The 23,448-nt window shown below is 45.5% G+C and overlaps 1 protein-coding gene across 1 annotated transcript in view; it reads right to left on the bottom strand.

Annotated features, from left to right (window-relative positions):
* Positions 1 to 5,659: 5,659 nt before the first annotated feature.
* NEIL3 (nei like DNA glycosylase 3) overlaps positions 5,660 to 23,448 on the bottom strand; it is a gene marked incomplete at its 5' end in the record, with an annotated part of 35,190 nt that continues 17,401 nt past the window's right edge. The window contains 6 exons of the mRNA XM_081084925.1: positions 5,660 to 6,133; positions 8,402 to 8,576; positions 13,065 to 13,476; positions 15,504 to 15,670; positions 17,437 to 17,603; positions 20,079 to 20,153. Coding sequence (XP_080941051.1) covers positions 5,972 to 6,133; positions 8,402 to 8,576; positions 13,065 to 13,476; positions 15,504 to 15,670; positions 17,437 to 17,603; positions 20,079 to 20,153 — 1,158 coding nt within the window. The 3' untranslated portion in view covers positions 5,660 to 5,971. The remainder of the gene's footprint in view (positions 6,134 to 8,401; positions 8,577 to 13,064; positions 13,477 to 15,503; positions 15,671 to 17,436; positions 17,604 to 20,078; positions 20,154 to 23,448) is intronic.

The following is a 23,448-nucleotide window of genomic DNA, read 5'->3' as shown; positions in this document are numbered from 1 at the left end:
CGGGAACAAATGGAACGCTGGAGTTTCTGCAGCTGTTCCCGAGCTAATTATCCGCACTCATTTCTGATTACTTAATAGGCCATGGTAGGATGTGTTTGCTGCTACGTTGAGTTTACACATTAGTCTTTAATGCGCTGATACGGTTAATTGTTGTCTCGCTGCTGCCTGCTAATAGGCCATTCCTGAAAATGAGACCATAGCTCAACGGAATTTGCTTGTTTATTTTAAATAAGTAATAACTACCAACTCAGATCCTAGATCCAGCGTTCACCATTTTAAGAATGCACTCTTTAATGCCATATCATTTCTAATGCATTTAAATTATTCAAGTTGGGAGAAAACGAGTTATTAGACTAATGAGTCAATAACCAACGCAAACACTTAGATTTAACATTTCTCCTGCTCTGTACAGTTTCCTAAGTTGTTTTCCGCCACTGGGAGCAAAATAAATTCTTTTTAATGCTGAATATAATAACATAATAATGACGAAAATAGATGCACATTAGAAGCAGACAAGTATTCATTGATATGGAAGCCGAGATGCGGAAGCCGGTGGCTGGGAGGGACCGCCATGTTGATCTGGAAGGTGGATGTGGAATCGCGGTGATGAGACTGCTAATGTGCTCTGCCGTTTTGGGTTTTATGATAGCATTTGGGCCCCAAAGCGGGTGTGTCATTTTAAAAATTTAGAAGGCAGTGTTTTGGTTGACTGCTCGTCTATTTGTGTTTCTGACGGCAGGAGAGGACGGAAGGGCTCCTGCAGATGCTCTGGGGGTTCCCTTCTCTTTCCCTCTCACAAGGTCCATTTTTCCTATCGTCACTGTTTCATTTCTTCATCTCTTTACACTTCCTGTCTTTTTCCTCCATCACTGCTCTTCTATTAGAGAAGCCGACAGGATTCAAATAATAAATAGAAGGTGTTTAGACACCCCCAAGCCCTTGGCTCTCATTCTTCAACTTCCAAGAAGCAACAGGGTTCTCGCATTCTCTGGGGGCCCCAGGCCTGGACCTGCCTTGGACGGAAGCTGGTTTGACTTTGGGTGGTGGGCACACAACATAATACACAGATCATGTATCATGGAAATGTACACTTAAAACCTATATATTTTCATTAACCAATGTCACCCCAGTAAATGTAATAAAATAATAAAAACACATCAGAAATAATGTAGATGCCAATGCATGGGACCCTGTAGACGGCTTGGCCCCAGCCCTCTGGGTGGAACTGTGAGATCCTAAGACCTGCGTCTCCAGAAACACTGTATATGCAGCCTTTCTAGTCACTGAAGGCCATAGTCTCTCCTGCCCTCAAATAGGGAGAGAATGGGGTTAGGGGTCTGCAGTGCATCACGATTTATACTCACTGTTGGGAGACAGGATCTCTCTAGAACGTGGTGCACACCTGGCTCACTCCGACTCTTTGCATCACTCGATTCTTCGCGAATTAAGGCTTTTAGTCGTCCTTTCATGGTTCCTACTTCCAATCTTTTGATGTGCCACTGGAAACGTAAAACTCACCTCAGCATCTTCTTCCTAAATGTTCGGGTCTCTGTTCCCCAAACACAACATGTACTTCCTCATGCCCACGCTTTTTTCCTACTGTTTCCTCTACCCCTGTACTCTGTCTATGGTGAAATTCAAGTCCTTCTTTATTTTTTATTTATTTTTTTAATTTTGTTTTAATGCTTACAGTATTACAAAGAGTATTACATATGTCTCCTTTTTTTCCCCGCCCTTGATAGTCCCCCAGCCTCCCCTACCCCCCAGTGTCTTATGTCCATTGGTTATGCTTATATGTATGCATACATGTCCTTCGGTTGATCTCTTACCCCCCTCCCGCCCCCAACCCTCCCCAGCCTTCCCACTGTAGTTTGACAGACTGTTCGATGCTGCTCTGCCTCTGTATCTATTTTTGTTCATCAGTTTAAGAAGGAATTCTTTCCATTTGCAACAGCATGGATGGAACTGGAGAGCATTATGCTAAGTGAAATAAGCCAGTCAGAGAAAGATAAATACCACATGATCTCACTCAAGTCCTTCTTTAAATCGACTGCCATTGCTCTCTCCTTTCTGAAACTTCCCATGCTAACAGCTGTGATGATAGTAGGAGGAGGAGTACTGTGAATAATAAAGATAATAAAATGAAGTCAAGTGCTTTAACTGACAGGGACTGGGCTAAGTCCTTTAAATGAATACACTTTATCCTGATAAGGCGCTGTGAGATGGTGCCATTGTGATCACCATCAGCAGTGGCTTAAAGCGCCATCAAATATCTTGTCCAAGGTATCATGGTCAAGGTCAAGGTCAAGGTAAGAGGTGGGGCAGGTCCTTGAATTTGCCCTCTGACCCCAGAACTCAATCTTATTCCAGAATCTGAGTGATTAAACCCTATACAGACCGTCTCCCACAACACTGGCAGGCTAGACGCTGTTCCCCCTTTGCTCAAAGGCCCTCCGCTTGCATCATTAAACAAAATTATAACAAAGAAGTAGATGTTAATGCTAGGACTGACAAATGCCATCACTAAAATAAAATAAACTTGCAGGGTGGTCCCAATAGTAGAGTGACGATGACAGTGAAATTAAAGGCAGATCAATAAAATTTACTCTTACTCAATTTGAATGAGAAAGGGAGGGAGGGAGGGAGGGAGGGAGGGAGGGAGGGAGGGAGGGAGGGAGAGAGAGAGAGAGGGAGAGAGAATGGAGCCCAGGATCCGTGGGACAGTAACTGCTGATGATGTAATCTTGCATCACTGAAATCTCAGCAGAGGAGGAAGGGTATGGGACTGAGAAAGTGATTGAAGAAGTAAGGGTTGAGAAGTCCTCAGATCTGGTAAAAGGTATTACACTGACACACCTAACTTTTTACAGTTAGCGTTATGAGGGTACCACTTCCCATAAGATGTAGAAACTTGCAATCATATAGGGCCTTCGACCTCTACCCTTACACCATGGTTGTCACATGCCTTATAGCTACATACATTATACTAGAAATGTTACAACTGTTTTATTTTAAACAGTCCTATGTATTTTAAAGAAACAGAGGCAACAATAATATTTTCTATTTATTTAGATAGTTTCCATTTTAGATTTTCTGATTGCTTTTTTTTTTTTTTTTTTTAAGAACAGGAGGTATTTTTTTTTTTAATATATTTTATTGATTTTTTACAGAGAGGAAGGGAGAGAGATAGAGAGTTAGAAACATCGATGAGAGAGAAACATCGATCAGCTGCCTCCTGCACATCCCCTACTGGGGATGTGCCCGCAGCCCAGGTACATGCCCTTGACCGGAATCGAACCTGGGACCCTTCAGTCCGCAAGCCGACGCTCTATCCACTAAGCCAAACCGGTTTCGGCCTGATTGCTTCTTGAAGATTTGAACTTTCATCTGGAATCACTTTCCTTTAGCATTGACTTCACTGATAACAGCTGCTTTGAAATCCTTACTTGCTAATGCCAACATCTCGGTCATCTTGGGTCGGGTTGATTGTCTTTTCTCTGAAACTGGGTCACATTACTTGGTTCTTATGTTGCATGATTTGGAGTGATCCTGAACATTGTGAACATGATGCAGTGGAGACTGGATTTGGTTTATTCCTCCACGGAGACTCGATGTTTTTGTCTCAGCAGGCAATTAATTGGGTTGGATTCAAATGGGGATTTTTCTCGGGTGCCAGATCGAATCTGGGTTCAGTTCTCTTACCGTTAGCTGCTCTGTGTTCAGGCTGCCCCTCCCGCGTGTGTGTGACTCAGGGGTCAGTCCAGGACCCAGAACTTGGGGCTCCCCCTCTCAGAATGTCTCCTGAGATTTCCCTCTTTCCAGTGGCCCTGTTGCCCCAAATGCCTGCTAGCTCTGCCGACCTGCGGGAGTGCGGGTTGTCTGCCGGAGCTGTGGCCAGCCTGCCTGACCCTGACTTGCTCCTAAGTCTAAAAACTAAAAAATGGAAAATCACCTCCAGCTGCTCCCTTTTCCACGCCTTACACCCCTCCGGAATCCGCCTGCTTTTCTCCACATCCCAGTTTTGTTTTTTATATTGTCCAGAGCCTGGACATGGGTTCAGCTGGAGCTTACTCCACAATGGAAGCGGAAACCTCCTTGAGGTTTTGACATGAAATTTTGTTAAAACTCAAAATTAAGTTTGGAAGAATGTCATTTCTAAACATCTATCCTCGCCCTGGCTGGGCAGCTCAGTGGGTTAGAGCATCCTTCTGATACACCAGGGTTCCAGGTCTGATCTCCGGTCAGGGCACATACCAGAAGCAACCCATGAATGCATCATTAAGTTGAACAACTAGTTGATGTCTCTCTCTCTCTCAAAATAAAAAACAAAGAAATCCTTTCTAAACAAGGTCCTATTTTGTCTATCCATCTGGTTCTTCGAAGTTCCTCAGTAAAATTCTCTTCACATAAATCCTGCACATTTCTTATCAGAGAAGCACCTAGGCTTATCATATTGAAAGTGATTGTTTCATTTGCCTATATTTCCTTGTAATCACTTTGCTGATTTTGGAGATGGAGTTTGTGGCAGCCAGACTTGCAGCAGGCCCTTCTGCTCCTTGTCATGATCAATGGACAGTTTCATTCCAAAAGCACATGCTGAACGTCACATGGCTTCACCAAGACCATCAACAGTCCAGTCTGGTTCCTGGTCTGCCCTGTAGAGTCGCTGCCCCCTTGAGATCTTTGGGTTAAGATCCCTGATCTCAGGTTGGTTCTAATTGTCTCTTCAGTGCAGAGTTCAAACATATAAGATAACTAGAGGCCTGATGCATGAAATTCATGCAAGGGGCTCAGCCCTCGCAGCCCAGCGGCCTCATGGCCTCGTGGCCCTGCCCACTGGTCGTTTCGGAAGGTCGTCTGGAAGGTTGTTTCACTGTCTGGTCTAATTAGCATATTAGCTCTTTATTATATAGGATGAAACAGGCTCTGTCTTGCTGGTAACCTCACATGCTGTTACCTTCAAGAGCTCTGCATGGACAATTTAGACAGAATGGAGAAGAGGTGCAAGCCATTTTCCATGCTGTTCTTTTTGTTTTTTATTTTAAATAGATGGAACCACTCTGAATGGAAATTTCCCACGAATATGCAGAAATACCTTAAGACTGAGTTTTTCTTTTCTTTGGGATAAATAATCATCTAGTTACCTGAACTAAATGTGAAAAGTAATAAAAATAAAAAGGAGACCTAATTTAAAACTAGAAACAAAACAGAGCTCATTACTGAGTTTTCAAAGTTGACTTATTTTTAAAAATTAATTAATAGATATTAAAATCAAGATCAGGAAAATTTAAGTCAACTTGTCTCCTAAAGCCATACAGACACTTTCTGTTCTCCCATGGTCCTTTTACATTCTGAAAAACCGCAGCTTTCCATGAAAACGCATTTGAAGTTAGGCAAATGTTTGGTATATCTCTAGCATCTAATAGGAACTTGTTTGTTGAATAAAATACAAAGTAAAAAAGAAAATATTATTTTCCATAAAGATCTCATTTCTTAAATGTTATTTAGAAAAACAAAAAGCACCTTTAATCACATGAGTAGTGGTGACACCTGAGAAAATTATTCATTTCAGACAGAAGAGCTTAGTATTTTATTGTGATGCCTAATCCTCTCCTAAAAGAAATAATTTCTTCCCCAAAGAAGTTACAAGAGACCAAGAGCATGCTAAAAATACTTTATTGTCATTAATACACACATTAAATATACATAGTAAGCGTAATACACTGCGCATCTGGTGGAACTCAAATAGCATTCATCAAGGTTAAAAAAAAAAAAATACAGCCATACAATGGAAAGATGAAACACAAAAAAAATGAACAGTTTTCAAATGTTGCATGGCTTTGCCATGCGCCATAGACAGTCTACAACCTTTCTGATAAACACCAGGGGAGGGACTGAACAGGCGTGGTTTGGAGAGACGAGCTGCCAGATGTTCTGCAGAAGGAGAAATGCTAGCTCCCTGGAGTGGTGTTCACTCCCGGCCCGGTGCTGCCCACTGGAAGAAACTGCACTGTGTTTCTTTACCAAGAGGACACACGAAAAACTTCTTCCCGTTGTTAGGACCCATCTTCAACACTGTTCTCAGGATGGAGCATTTGCCGTGGTTGCAGAACGGGAAGGAGAGGTCTGCCCACTACCAGGACAAACAGAAAAGCGTGGAGGGAAGTGAGAAGTACCCAGGGGTTCGAACTGGGTGCCTTCGGTTAGTGCCATATTGCCTTCATTGCTGTGACTATCAATTTGACGTTGTAAAACCGACAGAAGTCATTCATTGTTACCATTGAAAAAGCCTATCTATATATATAAAAGCCAAATATGCTAAGTGTCCTCTTGCGAGTTCCACTGACTGGGAGTTCGATTGCTCACTATGATGTGCGCTGACCACCAGGGGGCGGCAAGGAATGAAGGGAGGCCCCAGCCAGCAACCAGCAGTTGGCAGCTGCTAGGAACCCTACCTGTGCATGAATTTCATGCACTGGGCCTCTAGTCTCCTATAAGAAGCACCTCTTACAATTTTGCTTGGATCACACAGAAAATTGCCATAATTCAGAACTTTTATTTGTCTTGCTGTAAAGCAAACACCAATGTTCCTGCAGATCTATTTTAGTTACTGGTAAAACTATTAAGATCATCTGGTCAGTGTGGGTCAGTGGTTGAGCATTTACCTATGAACCAGGATGTCACGGTTTTGATTCTGTCAGGGCATATGCATGATTATTGGGCTTGATCCACAGTAAGGGGCATGCAGGAGGCAGCTGATTCATGACTCTCATCATTGATGTTTCTATCTCTCTTTCCCTCTCCCTTCCTCTCTGAAATATATAAAAATGTATTTAAAAACAAACAAACACTATTAAGATCAGAGAATGTTCATGATTCTAATACTAGACTTCCTTCGTCTCCTAAGCAAAGAATGAATCCAATACAGAATTACTCGAACTAATTTAGGCAGTTCCACTGTGCTACTCTTGTTCTTATTAAGTTTGGCCTCAAGATGGGTATCAAGCAGGCTGTGATATGATTAATATTGCTAATATTTCTCCATAACATCTATAAAAGCTTCCTAAGGAGCCAATTTGTGTGGTAGGAGGGAGTCAGTCTTGTGCTGGGGTTAAGATCTGAAATCATGATCAGATTTTCCCTGGGAACGTCCTTAAGAAGATCCTGCATGAAGACAGATACTTTCCCTCTCAATAAGGACAACCTGAACACTGTGCCCAGCTCAGGAACAGATCCGTTTTTCTCTTCTCTGTTATGCACTAGACCAGTGATGGCGAACCTATGACATGCGTGTCAGAGGTGACACGCGAGCTCATTTTTTTGGTTTTTCTTTGTTAAATGGCATTTAAATATATAAAATAAATATCAAAAATATAAGTCTTTGTTTTACTATGGTTGCAAATATAAAAAAATTTCTATATGTGACACGGCACCAGAGTTAAGTTAGGGCTTTTCAAAATGCTGACATGCCGAGCTCAAAAGGTTCGCCATCACTGCACCAGATGAAGCAGTTGAAAAGCATGTATCGTCAAACACGAGAGTGACACTCAGCACAGTGGGATGCTCACACTCTGAGGAATGCAGAGTGAGAATGACCAGCAGGACCTGATTGTTGTTGTTGTTGTTAATCCTCACCTGAGGATATTTTTTCCATTGATTTTCAGAGAGGGTGGAAGGGGAAGAGAGAGAAATGTGTGAGAAACATATTGACTGGTTGCCTCCTGAAAGCACCCCAACGGGACCAGGGATCGACCTGCAACCCAGGTAAGTGCCCTTGATCAGGAATTGAACCTGAGACTCTTCAGTGGTGCATGGGCCGGCACTCTAACCACTGGACCATACTGGCCAGGCCCAGAAGGACCCAATTCTTGTCTCCCATCTCCCATTCATTTTCAGGGGCACATGCACAGATCATCGAGGTGTGAGGAATCGCCGACATCCGCACGGCTACTGTGCCATCACGACTGTTGGATCAAGCGCGAGCAGTAGGAGTCGCTAAGCTCACTGTGAACCCAAGGCATGGTAATGGTTTCCTATGCACCTCTGTGCAGGGCACCTGAAGGTTTTGACAGCAGCACCGAGATGAAGAAGAGCACATCTGTACCTTGAATTATTTAGCCACCTGGGAAAATTACTCAATAATACCTTTCTATTTTTATAAACCAAGGGCAACACTTCTACACGGTGGTTACAAACAGGAGACACTCTACTAATACAAGAGCTATTATTTGATTAAATTTTTTGATGAACCTCCTTGAATTTTAATTCAGGCTTCAGATTGAATGTCAACATGGCTATTTAAAACTTAAAGCTAAGACCGGAAAAGGATGGCTACGTGCTACATTTCAATGGCCGCAGTATTCAACTACACGAGAGCAAGACTGATAAATCTCATACTTACTTCGAAAAACCCGCACTGCGCTTCCCTGGGAAGGGGACACGTGTAGAAGGGCCTGCCCTTGTTCTCGCCGCCCTTGCTCACGACCCGGAGGACACAGGGGCGGTGGTGCTGACTGCAGCGAGGGACGGGAGCCAGGGGCGCACAAGCACCATCCGTTGTGTCCATCTGAGGTTCCCTGTAACGACAGGTGACAAAACAACTCCAGCACATGGTGCGAAGGGGATCACTCACAGCTCCTCACCCCGTAGAATACAAAGTAATTGTATCAAAAAATGGACCCTGGTCAAGTCCAGGTAATCACACAGCTGCTAAGGCTAATTCTTGGTTTTCCCAGGTAAGTCTAACTTCCTTCCTAGGCCATCTGTGTGCCCACAGCAGGTCGCTTAAATATGTACGTAACAGCGCAGCTGCACGGCGATGCAATGCAGCCAGCTTCGCTAGTTTGCATCTGTGATGGTCGGTTCTCCTCGTACCCCACGTTAGTGCGGCCCCTTTTATTTCCTCTAAAATACCCTCAGGCCCAGCTGCCCACCCCCGCCCCCCCCCCCCCCCCCCCCCCACCGGGCGAAGTGATGAGACGCAGTCTCCTCTCATTGCTTTCTCACCACAGGCCAATGCTCAGCAGTGGCCCTGCCTCGTCAGGGAGTCGCTCCTTCCACTGTCCACTTACAGACGGCCTCCTCGCTTCCCTGGGTCAAGGCCGCTGTAGTAGCCGCAGCCGTGGCTCAGTGAGGAGCAGGCAGCGGGCGGAGCGGAAACGTGCCCGATTGAAGCGGGCCGGGATCCTGGTGCTGACCATGAAACTTACATAAAGTCCATTAAAGGACAGCACTTTATTGTAGACTGAGAGAACAGGCCCGGTGGCTCAGTGGTTGAGCGTTGACCTATGAACCAGGGGGTCATGGTTTGAATCCTGGTCAGGGCACATGCCCAGGTTTTGGGTGCAGGAGGCAGCAGATCAATGATTCGCTCTCATCATTGATGTTTCTGTCTCTCTCTTCCTCTCCCTTCCTTTTTGAAATCAATAAAAATCCTATATAATGAAAGGGTAATATGCAAATTGACCCTAACAGCAGAACGACTGGTCGCTATGATGTGCACTGACCACCAGAGGGCAGACGCTCAATGCAGGAGTTGCCCCCTGGTGATCAGTGCGCTCCCACAGGGGGAGCTCTGCTCAGCCACAAGCCGGGCTGAAGGCTGCAAACGCAGCAGTGGTGGCGGGAGCCTTTCCTGTCTCCTAGTCAGTGCTAAGAATGTCCAACTGACAGCGTGGGGAGCGGGCCTAAGCCATCAGTCGGACATGACCCGAGGGCTCCTGGGCTTCCAGAGGGACGTCTGACTGCCCGCTTAAGCTGGCAGGTGGACATCCCCGAGGGGTCCCGGACTGCAAGAGGGCACAGGCCGGGCTGAGGGAACCCCCCCTCCCCCCCCCCCCCCTGCACAAATTTTCATGCACCAGGCCTCTAGTATATATATAAATTTTTAAAAACTGTATCTAACAGTTATTCTTAATGGCTAAAACATTGGTCCCACTGTCTAATTTATAACCCAGGAGCTGGATAAAATTCAAGTGTATCTACGGACTGTTCTAAAAACAGGCCTCATCCACGTGTTGATGAGATCAGTAACTGAGAGATCAAAAGGCGGATTAGTTATCACACAATTACTAAAGAAAAGCGGAGCTGGCTGCAAGGGCTCCGAGGGGACCACCTGCTCTGCAGGTACCATGGGGGGGGGCTCCTGCTCGGCGTCCTGTCCGCAGACGAACACTGCAGCTGCCAGACAAGTGGGAAAATGAACTAAGTGGCAGCAATTTGCTATTTATTCCTGGGGAAGTGGCTGGGTGCGGGAGGGCTGCTGGGTAAATGCATCCCATCCCTTGGCACTTATTTTGCTGGCAGATCTGGATTGGTTCAGAGGCTCAGGCCTGGGGTTCTTTTTTCCACACGTGCCCACGCCGCACCGTCTCCAAGCGAGGCCGTGAGCTGTGATTAATCATACTACCCGCCTGCTAATGGCTGAGGAAGAAATCACTGAAATTTAAGGTTCCATTAATGTTTTTTTAAGTCCCTAATTCGTTAGTGAAATTGTCTGAGATTTCCCCACAAAGCACCAAGGAAATAAAAATATGCCAGGATATTTCATCTCGGTACAGCAAATGCCACGATACTTTAAAATGATCACATCTGCTGCTTTTATGCTCAAAAAGGCTCCTTGAAAACGATTTTCCTACAGGACTGCTCCCAACTCAGACCCCGTCACCGGCTCCTTCGTGAACTTTCCATCATGAGCCATGAACTAGGGTTAGGAAGAGAAGGTGGGGTGCTGATTGAGTTCACGCCTGGCCCCCACACTTTAGTTCAAGCGTCTATCATTTGAGAGAGTGATGGACGAAACGTAAGGCAGTCATTATACATGATTATAAACAAAACATTTTTAAAAGTCAGTCGGATGAATCCTCGGGATTCACTGATGGTAAATTTAGAGTTGGGATGGTAAACTTGAGACAGAGCATCTACGGACCAAAACGGTCTCAGAAATCGGTTAGGCTTTAAGGATTCTCAGAGGTTGGTCTAGGACAGTGATGGCGAACCTATGACACGCGTGTCAGAGGTGACACACGAACTCATTTTTTTGGTTGATTTTTCTTTGTTAAATGGCATTTAAATATATAAAATAAATAGCAAAAATATAAGTCTTTGTTTTACTATGGTTGCAAATATCAAAAAATGTCTATATGTGACAAGGCACCAGAGTTAAGTTAGGGTTTTTCAAAATGCTGACACGAGCTCAAAAGGTTCGCCATCACTGGTCTAGGAGCATATGCCACGTGGTCCCTCATCTCGCTGCCCACAGGAATAATTGGTGCATCAGCCCAGAGCTCACCAGGCACCCAGCAGCTCACCAGGCACCCAGCAGCTCACCAGGCACCCAGCAGCTTACCAGACACCCAGCAGCTCACCAGACACCCAGCAGCTCACCAGACACCCAGCAGCTCAGAATGCGCCCAGCAGCTCACCATGCGCCCAGCAGCTCACCATGCGCCCAGCAGCTCACCAGGCACCCAGCGGCTCACCAGGCACCCAGCAGCTCACCAGACACCCAGCAGCCAGACCCCTCTGAGGTCACCTGAGACCCCGCCCATGCTGACTCTTTCTGCTCCGCCCCCATTGGCGAGATGGGATGCATGGGAAGAGGACTCTTTGCTGTCACTGCATTTGAAATCTAATGAACAAAATAAACTGAAACACAAAATATGACCAGAGGCGCGGATGCATGGAGCAGACTGACAGATCTCAGAGGGGAGGGGTGGAGGGGACTGGAAGAGATTAACCAAAGATCATACATGCATATATGCGCAGCCCACGGACACAGACAATAGTGGAGGGAAGGCCTAGGGTGGGGTGAGAGCTAGGTGGAGGGAAGCAAAATGGGGGGAAATGTAATACTGTCAATAATTTTTAAAATGCTGCATATAGAGCATTTCTTTCTGAAGGAAAACCTCCCCAACAGCTTGGGGAAGAAAATTGTGGTGCTGTCCCTCTGAAGGAGGCTGACGTCAGGGTGGGCCAGCTGGGAAGCCCGGATGAAGGACTAAACACGGAGGGAAGGTGTGGACAGACAGCGCCAGCAGCTGCCATAATCACCAAAGAGCAAGAAGTGACGCTGTCGTTAAACTTCCGTGTCTCAGCGGCATCCACGGGGCCTTCTCCCGGGGGCACTGGCGGTCCATAGCACACCTGCTGGGCAGTATTTACCAGCTGGATGTGCAGCTCTCTCACTGCAGACACACGTGCTCTTTGGGCCTTTGTGGTGGAAACAAAAACCACCATCCCACAGGGCTGTCTGAGGTGCAGCCACTGTCTCCAGCAGAAACGTCACTAAAAAATCTCAGATCTCTCTCTTTAGAATAGAAGACACTCACTAACCTGCTGCAAATGGTAGCCTCCCTTTTAGAAAGGCTTTCTTTCGTTGGAAGGAAATAAAATAAAAATGCTAACAGTGGTGACTGATAGCAGGTAAGATCATGGGTGTTTTAAATATTTTTCTTCATGTCCTTTCCAAAGGTTCTGTATTGAGCATATCCATGGTGACAGGCAGAAAAGAGTAACTTGTTACCGATGTGGGGGATTCTGTTTTTCATTCCCTTCCCTCCCTTACATTATAAACGGGAGAAGGAAGAAGCACGTGACTGCCCTCGTCTCCCAGGTGTGACTTACAGGACCACGGACCTCTCAGCGTCCTTCGTGTAGATGACTTTGACGACATTGATATAAAAATGAGAAGCAAAAAGTTGTTGTAATTATGTAGAAAGAAAGAAAGAAAGAAAGAGAGAGAGAAAGAAAGAAAGGAAGAAACAAATTTTTCCAGAAGATGAACCTGACAAAACTGCTTTCTACAGTGGCCAATTAGACCCTGGATTTTTAAAATGTGAACATTTTATGTATAAAATGCAATTCAAGTGACTTTATCTACATCGATAGCAACGGCAAATTCAGCCCTAACTCAAAACCCACCCCAGGGACTCAGTTTGGAAAATTGCTATTAAACCGGTGCTTGTGATCACTTAAAAAAAAAAAAAAAAAAAAGCACACATACATACAAAAAATAAAAAAAACTTAACGCAAATGCCTTCGAGATCAAGGTGGAAGCATCCTACCTGTTACAAAGCCCAGGGCTGCGACTTCCGGGGCCTGGCGATGAGCAGTGGGCCGTTTTCCGTCTTTTGCAGGCAGGACTCCGTAATCTGGACACGGTGGGGGATAGGCTTGTTGTGTTGGGTGGTTGAGCTGCACTGCTGGCTCTCTCCTCAGAGGGGCGAGGCGTGTCACTGAGACAAAAGTTAGTGGGAAGAGGGCTTCGAAATTCCCCATCTAGAATCCCGTGTGGGCCTTTCTTTCTTCCCAGTGGCCTGGATTTATTGCTGAAATCGGTCAAGACCAGGGTTGTCGTTCCAAAGACAGTTTTCCTGTTGATCTTCACTTCTGAGCTTGGCTTCCCAAAGCCATTGCAGGGGTACTTCACCACGTCGCCCAAGGCGGCGGAGTTTTCCTCGTTCTCGAGCCTGGAATCTGGAAGGAGGGAAGAAATTCTGGAGTATGCCTGTCGATGTAATATTGAGTATTGGAAACATGCTTTTATTTGATGAAAACATTTAGTTCACGTATCACCGTGAACTAATATGTAGAACTAATAACACGAAGTGAGCTTGGGCAATGCATAATCAATCTCCTGCTAGGAAAGGGAGCATAACATGCAACAACGCTTTAACAACCGAGGGACCTGGACCTGGGTTTCACAAAGACTTTCCCCTGCTTCCTATGGTGTTGAGGCAGCTACATCGGGGGTGGGGAAACTTTTTCCTGCGAAGGGCCATTTGGATATTTATAACATCACTAGAGGCCCGGTGCACAAAAATTTGCACACTCAGGGAGGTCGCTCAGCCCGGCCTGTGCCCTCTCACAGTCTGGGACCCCTTGGGGGATGTCCACCTGCTGGCTTAGGCCTGCTCCCCAGGGGATCGGGCCTAAGCTGGCAGTCAGACATCCCTCTGGCAGCCTGGCAGCCCTCGGGGGATGTCCACTTGCCAGCGGGGAGCAGGCCTAAGCTGCAGTCAGACATCCTTAGTGCTGCTGAGGAGGCGGGAGAGGCTCCCACCACCACCGCTCTGCTGGCAGCCATCAGCCTGGCTTGTGGCTGAGCAGAGCTCTCTCTGTGGGAGCACACTGACCACCAGGGGGCAGCTCCTGCATTGAGCGTCTGCCCCCTGGTGGTCAGTGTGTGTCATAGTGTGTCATTCCCAGTCATTCTGCTGTTAGGGTCAATTTGCATATTACCCTTTTATTATATAGGATTTGCGGGCCACACAAAATTATCCACTTAAAAATCAGCCTGCTCTATTTGGCCAAACATTGAATGAACTCACCCCCAATAGGGTGGCAGGGCCAGACCAGCTGATTTCCCCACCCCTGCTCTGAAGGTTCTTCAGCTCTCACTTTGGTTACCATCAGGCAGGAGTAAAGCAGGGGTAACTGAGAGGTGGTGTGACTTAGAGCTTCAGAGCCAGCAGCTAGAGGCTGCATCTGGGGGGTCAGGAATGTTTCGGGGAATGACAAGACAAAGTGGAAGGCTCATTAAAAATAAGACGAATTACAGAGATTTAACATTTATCCCAAATGTTTCAACCCAGCATCCTCAGATTGTGGAACCTGTACTGTAAGGCATTCTCAAATGCAGTTAAGATGGATGTCTGTCATACTCAGAAAACAAACAAACAGGAAAACAGCTGGACGTGTCAAGGCAGTAAAGGTGGAAACCCAAGGCTGGCTTTCTGAGGGCTCCCAGCTGAGGGACGCGGGAGGGACAGGCAGACACAGGAGCAATGCGGTCCCTTTGTCCCTTCTGCTCTGTGCGAGGGGCACCGTGGCCCTTCCTTCTGCCCAGAGAACAAACCGCCATCAGACAGCTAACACAATGCGGGGTCTCCAAGTCAAGAACGAACTTTCTCATCTCTAATTGAAGAAAGAAAGAACACTCTGAGAATACAATAGAGGCCAGAGGCCGCATCCATGTAAGGTTCTTAATCACCGGTTTCCTCGAGGTTCCGCATTCTCCAAATTGTGAACCACAAAGCATTATTCTGTGGGATTTCAATGGAATCAGCACAATTGTCTGGGTAAGGACTTTAATAACAAGGGGCGGGCAGCCGAAAGAAGAGAGGAAAAATGCGGCTCTTTTCTATTCCACCTGCAAAGATATTCTTACAGGGACCCTCCCTCCCCATTGACGAAACCTTGGGACTGATTGACAGACTGCGGAGTTGCTGAAATCTGCATAAAATAGAGCTTTCCTGAATAATTCATCAGGACCCCAGAGCACAGATGCAAGCCTGTCAGTTCCTGAGACACACAGGCACACACTTTTTTAGCACAAGAGTTTTGTGTTTTCCCTCCCGCCCCCCAGAACGTCAGCGTGGGGTACATGCAACGGAGTGTCGCCCTGGTTAAGAGACATCGAGCTAGAACGAGGTACGCCCCTGACCTGGTGTAATGAAAGGTCTGTGAGAAGGAACGCATTCCAAGTCCACGTTCATGCTTACCTGCAGGCCTGGGCGCCAGGCAAGCGTCGCAGGCCTGGGCAGAAGGCATGTTTATCAGGGTGCAGACCCCACACGCCCAGGCCTCTTCCCACTTCCTGGCCACGTGGTCCCCAAGATGGTCCCGATGGGGCGTTGGGCAGACGGCAGTGTTTCTCGTGGGCGGCCTGCTGCGGAGAATTTTTACAGCTGACCATGAACCCTGCCATTACTGCCTTGTTCTTATACATTCCGGGTGTTTGGGGATCTATTACAGAACCATGAATATACCCAAATGCCATAGGTTTACTATTGCAAACTATCTCAAGAAAATGTCTTCACTTGGGCCCTGTGACTGCTGTTCAAGACAGAAATACCACATAAAAGATTTTATTCAGGATCACGGAGTCGTGGTTTTGTTGCTGTTTTTTTATACCAACTAAAAATATTTGATATACCACCAGGAAGCATTTCTCAAATAATGTTTTAACTAAGAGGTTCTCTTCCCAAAGCAAAACTAAAATATCCTTCTTTAAGACAAATCAGGGGAGAGGAAGAGTCACATGGACATTAGGATATTGGAAGTGAAATAGAGTTTGGCTCAGTGGATAGAGCATCGGCCTGCGAATTGAAGGGTTTCGGGTTCGATTCCAGTCAAGAGCACATGCCTGGGTTGTGGGCTCGATCCCCAGTTTGGGGCATGTAGGATGCAGCCTATCAGTGATTCTCTCTCATCATTGGTGTTTCTCTCTCTCTCCCTCTCCCTTTCTCTCTGAAATCAATGAAAATATATTTTTAAAAAATGTGAAATAAAGTTTTACATTTTCTTCAGGTGCTTCTGGAATTCTCCACAGAAGCTACTAAGGCCTGTGCCAATGGGCTGGTCTGTAATGATGACAAGAATCTCCAGCCTCCTGCCGAAGCCGGTTTGGCTCAGTGGATGGAGCGTCGGCCTGCGGACTGAGGGGTCCCAGGTTCGATTCCGGTCAGGGGCATGTACCTGGGTTGCGGGCACATCCCCAGTGGGAGATGTGCAGGAGGCAGCTGATCGATGTTTCTCTCTCATCGATGTTTCTAACTCTCTATCTCTCTCCCTTCCTCTCTGTAAAAAAATCAATAAAATATATATATATAAAAAAAAAAGAATCTCCAGCCTCCTGTTATTTCACTGTGGTCCACCAGTCAGGGGAGGGGCTATGGAGGTCAGGTGACCGATGGCGTTTTAGTTCCAGGTCATCCCCCAGTGGGCTCCTGGGCCCCATCTGTGGTTACTTCCCCTGTTCCCGAAAGCATCACTGCAACAGACAGACTCAGCTACCAGCTACCGGCAATATCACCAGTCTGCTGTTTCACCAATAAGACAGACATTTTGTAAAGAGAGCTCGTTCATGTTTTATGTCATTTCTAAATAAAGCGAGACGTTTGAAGATCGTCTTTCCAGTTACTGACATAGCTACACCTCCTCCTATTCACGTTGCAAACAAGATTGCAGCCAGGCTGGATAGGAACATCTGAGCTGGGGACTTGCCACTGAATCAGAAGTCGTCCAAAAGTCCCCCGCGGCTCCTTCTGGTTCTTCACGATGTTATTTACTGTGTCCTTTTTAATTTTTAAATATATCTTTATTGATTTCAGAGAGGAAGGCAGAGGGAGAGACAGAAATATCAATGATGTGAGAGAATCATTGATCAGCTGCCTCCTGCACGACCCCCCACTGGAGATCAAGTCCACAACCTGGGCATGTGCCCTGACCGGGAATTAAACCGTAACCTCCTGGTTCATAGGTTGGCGCTCAACCACTGAGCCACGCTGGCCGGGCACTATTTCCTTCCAAGGTTCCAATACTTCTGAGTTAGGCCTTCTTATTAATAGCCTGATAGCTATTCCGTGGTGGTTCCCTTCTGAATGGCCTTTTATGAAAGTGGGGCCACTGCTACCCCCTGACCAGGCATCTCACCCTCTGTCGGCATGGCGAGCATCTTCGCTCTGGCAGCAAGGACAGAAGTATGTCATTCTGCTGTTCTCTCCCAAGCGACACACCGTTATTCTGCTGCGGCACCGACCGCAGTGAGGACGCCCGTAAACCTTATAGTGTTTGGAGACAGCAAGTCCTGCTTTACGGCACTAAAACCAAACAAAGGAACAACATTATAACGTTATCCACAAAACAGTGTTGCTAAGGAGCCAAAGACAAGTTCTTGAAAGCCATTTCTGAAAATAACTTTTTAAAAAATGTACGTTTGTATATACTAGTATGTCTGGATAATCTTTTCTTTCATCTGAGAAAAAGATACTGGCAAGATTCAGCAATATTTGTTAAGTAAGATTTCCTGTGACATAATTAAGTAATTATTTTATTACTTATTAGTATTCAAAATTGTTCTTTGAATAGCTTTACTCTCTTATCTAAATGGGATATAAGAGTTCCGTAATTCAAAATGTCTTTCATGCTGTTAAGGTTTTAAAAAATTAAACGTAATTATGTAGTTAAAAGAAAAAGAGTAGATTAGCGTTAAATCCGATTATTTTGGGAACTCGGAAGCTGTCCACTTTGTTTCAACTGCCAACAGAGAATTTAACAAACCATCTTCTTGGTTGATTGGACAAAGGAGAGTTTTCAGGTTTTAATCCTCGATTCACTTAAAAAAGAAAATAAAAATTCAAATACCATCCTAGCAGAGAACAGGTTCCATTTTGGTATAAATTCTATTTCAAAAGACATTTGAGATTCTCTGTCACAGTTTTATTCTGCTCACGTACGTTTAAGGCTCCCACAGAAAGAATATTTTGGGTTTACATCAGCAGTGTGAAATTTCAAAAGCCCAGAAATATGGCTCACCATATATAAGCTGAAAATTACACACACATTACATTAATTTAAGCAAAGTACTGAAATACCCAACTTAATCTGGGTAGAAAATGGGTAGCTGTCTATAATTATACTAAAGGCCTGGTGCACGAATTCATGCATGGATGGGGTCCCTAGGGGCGGCCTACAGAGATCAGACCCCAGACTGTGCCCCCAGCCTCACAGCCCCAGCTCCAGCCTCCAGCCTCTCAGGCCTGCAGCCCCACTTTGGCCTGGCCCTGCCCCCTCACCTGCTCCAACATCCTGCCTGTGGGGCGATCGATCAGTGCCGGGCACCCCACCAGGCTCCCTCAGGGCCTGGGAGCTGGGCAGCAGCCCCAACCCCCACTGCCGCCACTGGTCGCAGTCTGCGGGGCGATCGGATCCCCACTTGTACCCGCCTTGGCCTGGCACCGCCCACTGACCTGCTCCACCATCCCACCACAGTCCCCTGTAGTTGGGGCTCCTCAGGGCCGGCAGCACCACCACTGCCACCTGCTGCCAGCACTGCGTTGCCAACGCCCACCATGTTTCGTGCCGCCCCCTGGTGGTCAGTGCACGTCATAGTGAGTGGTCAAACTCTGGGTCTCCCAGTTGAACTCCAGGTCGAATGACCGCCCAAGGAGATAATTTGCATATTAGGCTTTTATTATATAGGATTACCTTGGAAGAATAAGTGAGAATATATAATACTAGAGGCCCGGTGCACAAAATCCATGCACGGGTGGGGTCTCTAGGCCTGGCTGGCAATCAGGGCCCATTGGGGCTGTCTGGCCCAGTCCGGATCAGGGTCAGGCTGGCCAGGGCCTGCTGGCTGCCGGAAAGGGCTGAAGGGACAGGGGAAAGGACAGGGGGAGGGAACCACAGGAGACTGGCTGGCCATGGAAGGTTGGCTGTGGGAGTGCACTGACTACCAGGGGGCAGCTCCTGCATCGAGTGTCTGCCTCCTGGTGGTCAGTGTGCGTCATAGTGACTGGTCGACTGGTCGTTCCGGTTGTTCGGTCGTAACTGTCGCTTAGGCTTTTATATATATATATTTATAGATTAAAACAACCATAGATACTCAAGGCAGTATGTAAAGCAAGAGGTTCATTAATATGTTAGGCCAATTAATGAAGAATTCCATAACACCAGCCTTTCTGAACATAGTAAAAGTAGAAATTTGGAATACAGAAAACGGACTGTGGAGAAAAAGTATCTGTGATGCTTTGTTAAAAAGATAAAATGTGTTTATTGAACTCTCTCTATATGTATATATGTATATATGCATAACTATAACTCACAAAATTCATAGTTTAGCAGGTATTTATTTCATTCTCAAAACAGTCTTTGTGGTAGATTCCGATGGTCCCATTTTACAAATGTAAGGCTAACCTTAAAGTCATCTAAATAATCTCAACCACACAGGCAGTAGTGGCAAAACCTGACTGAACTGAGGGCTATTTAAAGAAATTAAGTCTGTCCAGGCTTCCTATGTTTTACTCTATATGCCCACAATAGAACAGGAGTTCACGTCAAATGCTAACATAGTTGTTCCCCAACGTAGTATAAAGATACTTTAATTATAGTTGGATAAGTTTGGACTGACCTGTAACCTAAAATTTTAAGATGTTAATTAGGCCCCTAACAGGACACTCACCGCTACTTCCATACTCTGACCACTAGGTGGCTATATACTGCCTTAACATTCCCGGTAGAACTGAAAGGGAAAACATTGACATTTTCCGTAATTGAAAAAACCTTGGTCTTACCCTGTAGAAAAGAAGGCTGAAGTCACGTGTCATTTTCACTACGTGTTGGATCTGTTCCTCTGTTAACTGACAAACCTGAAAATAGAAAAACGACTGAGGATAGTTTCATAATTTGCTCATGATAGAAAAACAATATGACTCACCAGTTCTAGATAACCGTAGACTTAAAATACATCCCCACATTCTAGAACTCTGTCTCATATATTTTTATTGATTTCAGAGAGGAAGGGAGAGGGAGAGAGAGATAGAAACATCGATGAGAGAGAATCACTGATTGGCTGCCTCCTGCACACCCCAACACTAGGATCGAGCCCTCAACCTGGGCATGTGCCCTGACCAGGAATAGAACCGTGACCTCCTGGTTCAAAGGTCGATGCTCAACCACTGAGCCACACCAGCCGGGCAATAGTAGTTTTATTTGTAATGCTAGTAACTACAAATTTTAAAAATTCCTATTTAAGTTCTAATTTGAGTTCTAATTCAAGTGTTTATTGAATCCATCTTCTGTATAAGATGTCGTCAAAGTCCCAGCACGGACTGTCAGCCCCCTTAAAAAGTCTTGCTGGGTTTGCAAAAAGAGAGAGAAAAAGAAAAGAAGGAAAAAAAAAGGACACAGAAGTAGGTGACCATCAAGGTCACTACCAAGCTTTAAGAAGGTATGAATTTATATACATGCATTAATATCAAAGGACTTGTTAGCACATGGAAGAACTCAGGCACAGACCGCCCTGCAGAATTCCTCTGTGACACGGCCTGGCATAAACCTGTGTCACCCTCACAGGAGTAACCATCACGTGGCACATGTGGTTTCCATGGTAATTTCAGAAGAAAAACTGTCTGATGACTTACCCTGTGGCACATGTATGAATGTATCCATGTCTATAAACAATAGAAACTAATTTATCAATGACTGTAAAATCTAAAGCCCTCTAATCGACAAAATCATTCTAAAAAAGCATCATATACGTTTCAATTATTTACTTAAAGTTTAGAATGTAGGCACTTCCAAAGTTCATCTTTTTCTGACTATATCTCATGTACTATATTCGGTTACACCTTGAAATGTTAAACTGCTTTTTCAATAATTATGCATGTGCTTTTATAGGGCTAATAGCTAAGCTTCAGAAATGCCATTAATTTTTAAGCCCTAAGACATCATGGGCCAATGATCTTTTACCAGATGAATGGCTGGTTTGGATGTACAGATAAAAAAGTAAATAATAAATTTATCATTGATGATAAGGATAGTCAAAGTAGCGATATTCTGGGTTTGGTCTTGTTTTTCAGAGACATTTCCATAGAGGTGTAGGTGACTGTAAAAAGCCTGTTGTTGAATTGTGTCATTATTCCCAATGAAAATGTCCTTGTGTGTGGATTAAAAAAAAAAAAAAAAAAAGCAAGCAGAACCTAACCTAGAACTATTATTAACTGGTTTCTTTTAAAATTTATTTCCTACTGATTTGGATTTCATGAAGACTGTCCAGGAAATAATTACACAAAATAAAACAGTATCTTTGGAGTCATGTGAAAAAAGAAGAAGAAAAAGACTTAGTAATAGGGACTACTTGGGTCTGGCTAAAAGTCCTACTGATTTCTTTTTTGGAAACTAAAATATATTTATCCCTCCACCCGGCTTAAGTTCTAACCTCTCCGACCTTCTCACAACTTTGTCCTGCTAATCACCCTTCTCTTTTCTACAATTTTAATGTCTCCTACTCAACTAGTATTTTTCTCTCAACATAAGAATAAGTTCATGTCTCTCCAGGTGAAGAAGAAAACAACAATAAAACCCAGTCCCTGTCCTGACATCTTCCTCAAGAAGTCTAGCATGTTCCCTTTATTCCAGCTATTTTAACAAGTACTCCACATTATGGTCTGTTTTTCTCTAGTCCCTCACTCTTTAGTCTCTGCTACTTGACTTCCATTCTTATCATTCCATTAAAACTGCCTGTTCTAATATATGGGAAACATGAGCCTGGCTGGTGTGGTTCAGTGGTTGAGTGTCAACAATGAACCAGGAGGTCACAGTTTGATTCACAATCAGGGCACATGCCCGGGTTGCAGGCTTGATCCCCAGTGTGGGGCATGCAGGAGGCAGCTGATCAATGATTCTCATCATTGATGTCTCTATCTCTCTCTCCCTCTCCCCTCCTCTTTGAAATCAATATATATATATATATATATTTTAAATGGAAACATGAGTGTGTGTTGAGTGTGAATTTAATATTCCATATACAAAAAGAAAGTTGTGAGCTGAGTTCACTCATACAGTTGACAAATCTTTCTTTAATGCCAACAGTGTACCAGACGGTGTATTCGTGTATTCTACATGCTTGGGTACACCTTGAACAGAGACACACCTTCCACCTAAGAGACTGCATTCTAGCAGAGAGAGATTTTAAACAGTAAAAATAACAAGTAAAGATCAGATGATGTTTGAACATGATTAAAATGGTATGAAGAAAATAAAAAGCAAAGCAAGTTAGGGAAGTCTGGGAGTATGAGTTGGGAGAAGGGGATGCAACAGTGATTTTATTTTTTTTATATAACTAGAGGCTTGGAGCACAAAATTCATGAACTCTCTCCAATCTCAGACCCATTGGGGGATGTCTGACTGCCGCTTTAGGCCCGATTGCCTGGTTGCCCCTAACTGCCCCCACCCCTGCTGGCCTGATCACCCCTCACTGGCTCTGCATGCCAGCCTGATTGCCCCTAACTGCCCACCCCCCCCACCCCCGCCAGCCAGGTCACCCATAACTTCTCCCCTGCTGCTGGCCAGGTTGCCCCCAACTGCCCCCTCCCTGCTGAACTGGTCGCTCTTAATCCCCCCCCCCCAGCCTGGTCACTCCTTACTGCCCCCCCGCTGGCCTGGTCACCCCTAACTTCCCTCCCGTGCCAGCCTGGTCACCCCCAATTGCACCCCGCCACTGGCCTGGTCGCCCCTAACTACCCCCTCCACCGGCCTGGTCGCCTCTTTCTGGCCCAACTGCCCCCCCTGCTGGCCTGGTTCCCCCCAACTGCCCCCCCCCCCCCACTGGCCTGGTCACCCCACACAGCCTGCTGTTCAGTTGTTTGGTCGTCCCTCCCTAACCTCCCTGCCGGCCTGGTCATAGGCAGCCATCTTTGTGAGGGTGTGAGGGTTAATTTGCATATTACCTCTTTATTATATAGGATTTTTTTTTTTTAATCCTCATCTGAGGATATTTTTCCATTGATTTTTAGAAAGAGTAGAAGGGAGAGGGAACAACAGAATGAAACATCGATTGGTTGCCTCCACAGTACATGCCCTTGACCAGAATCAATCCCAGGACCCTTAGGTCCACAGGCAGACACTCTGTCCACTGAGCAACACCAGCTGGGCACAACAGCA

The sequence above is a fragment of the Myotis nattereri genome (assembly GCF_964212035.1).
Source record: "Myotis nattereri genome assembly, chromosome: 2".
Taxonomy (NCBI): Eukaryota; Metazoa; Chordata; class Mammalia; order Chiroptera; family Vespertilionidae; genus Myotis; species Myotis nattereri.
This window is presented reverse-complemented; position numbering and strand designations above follow the sequence as displayed.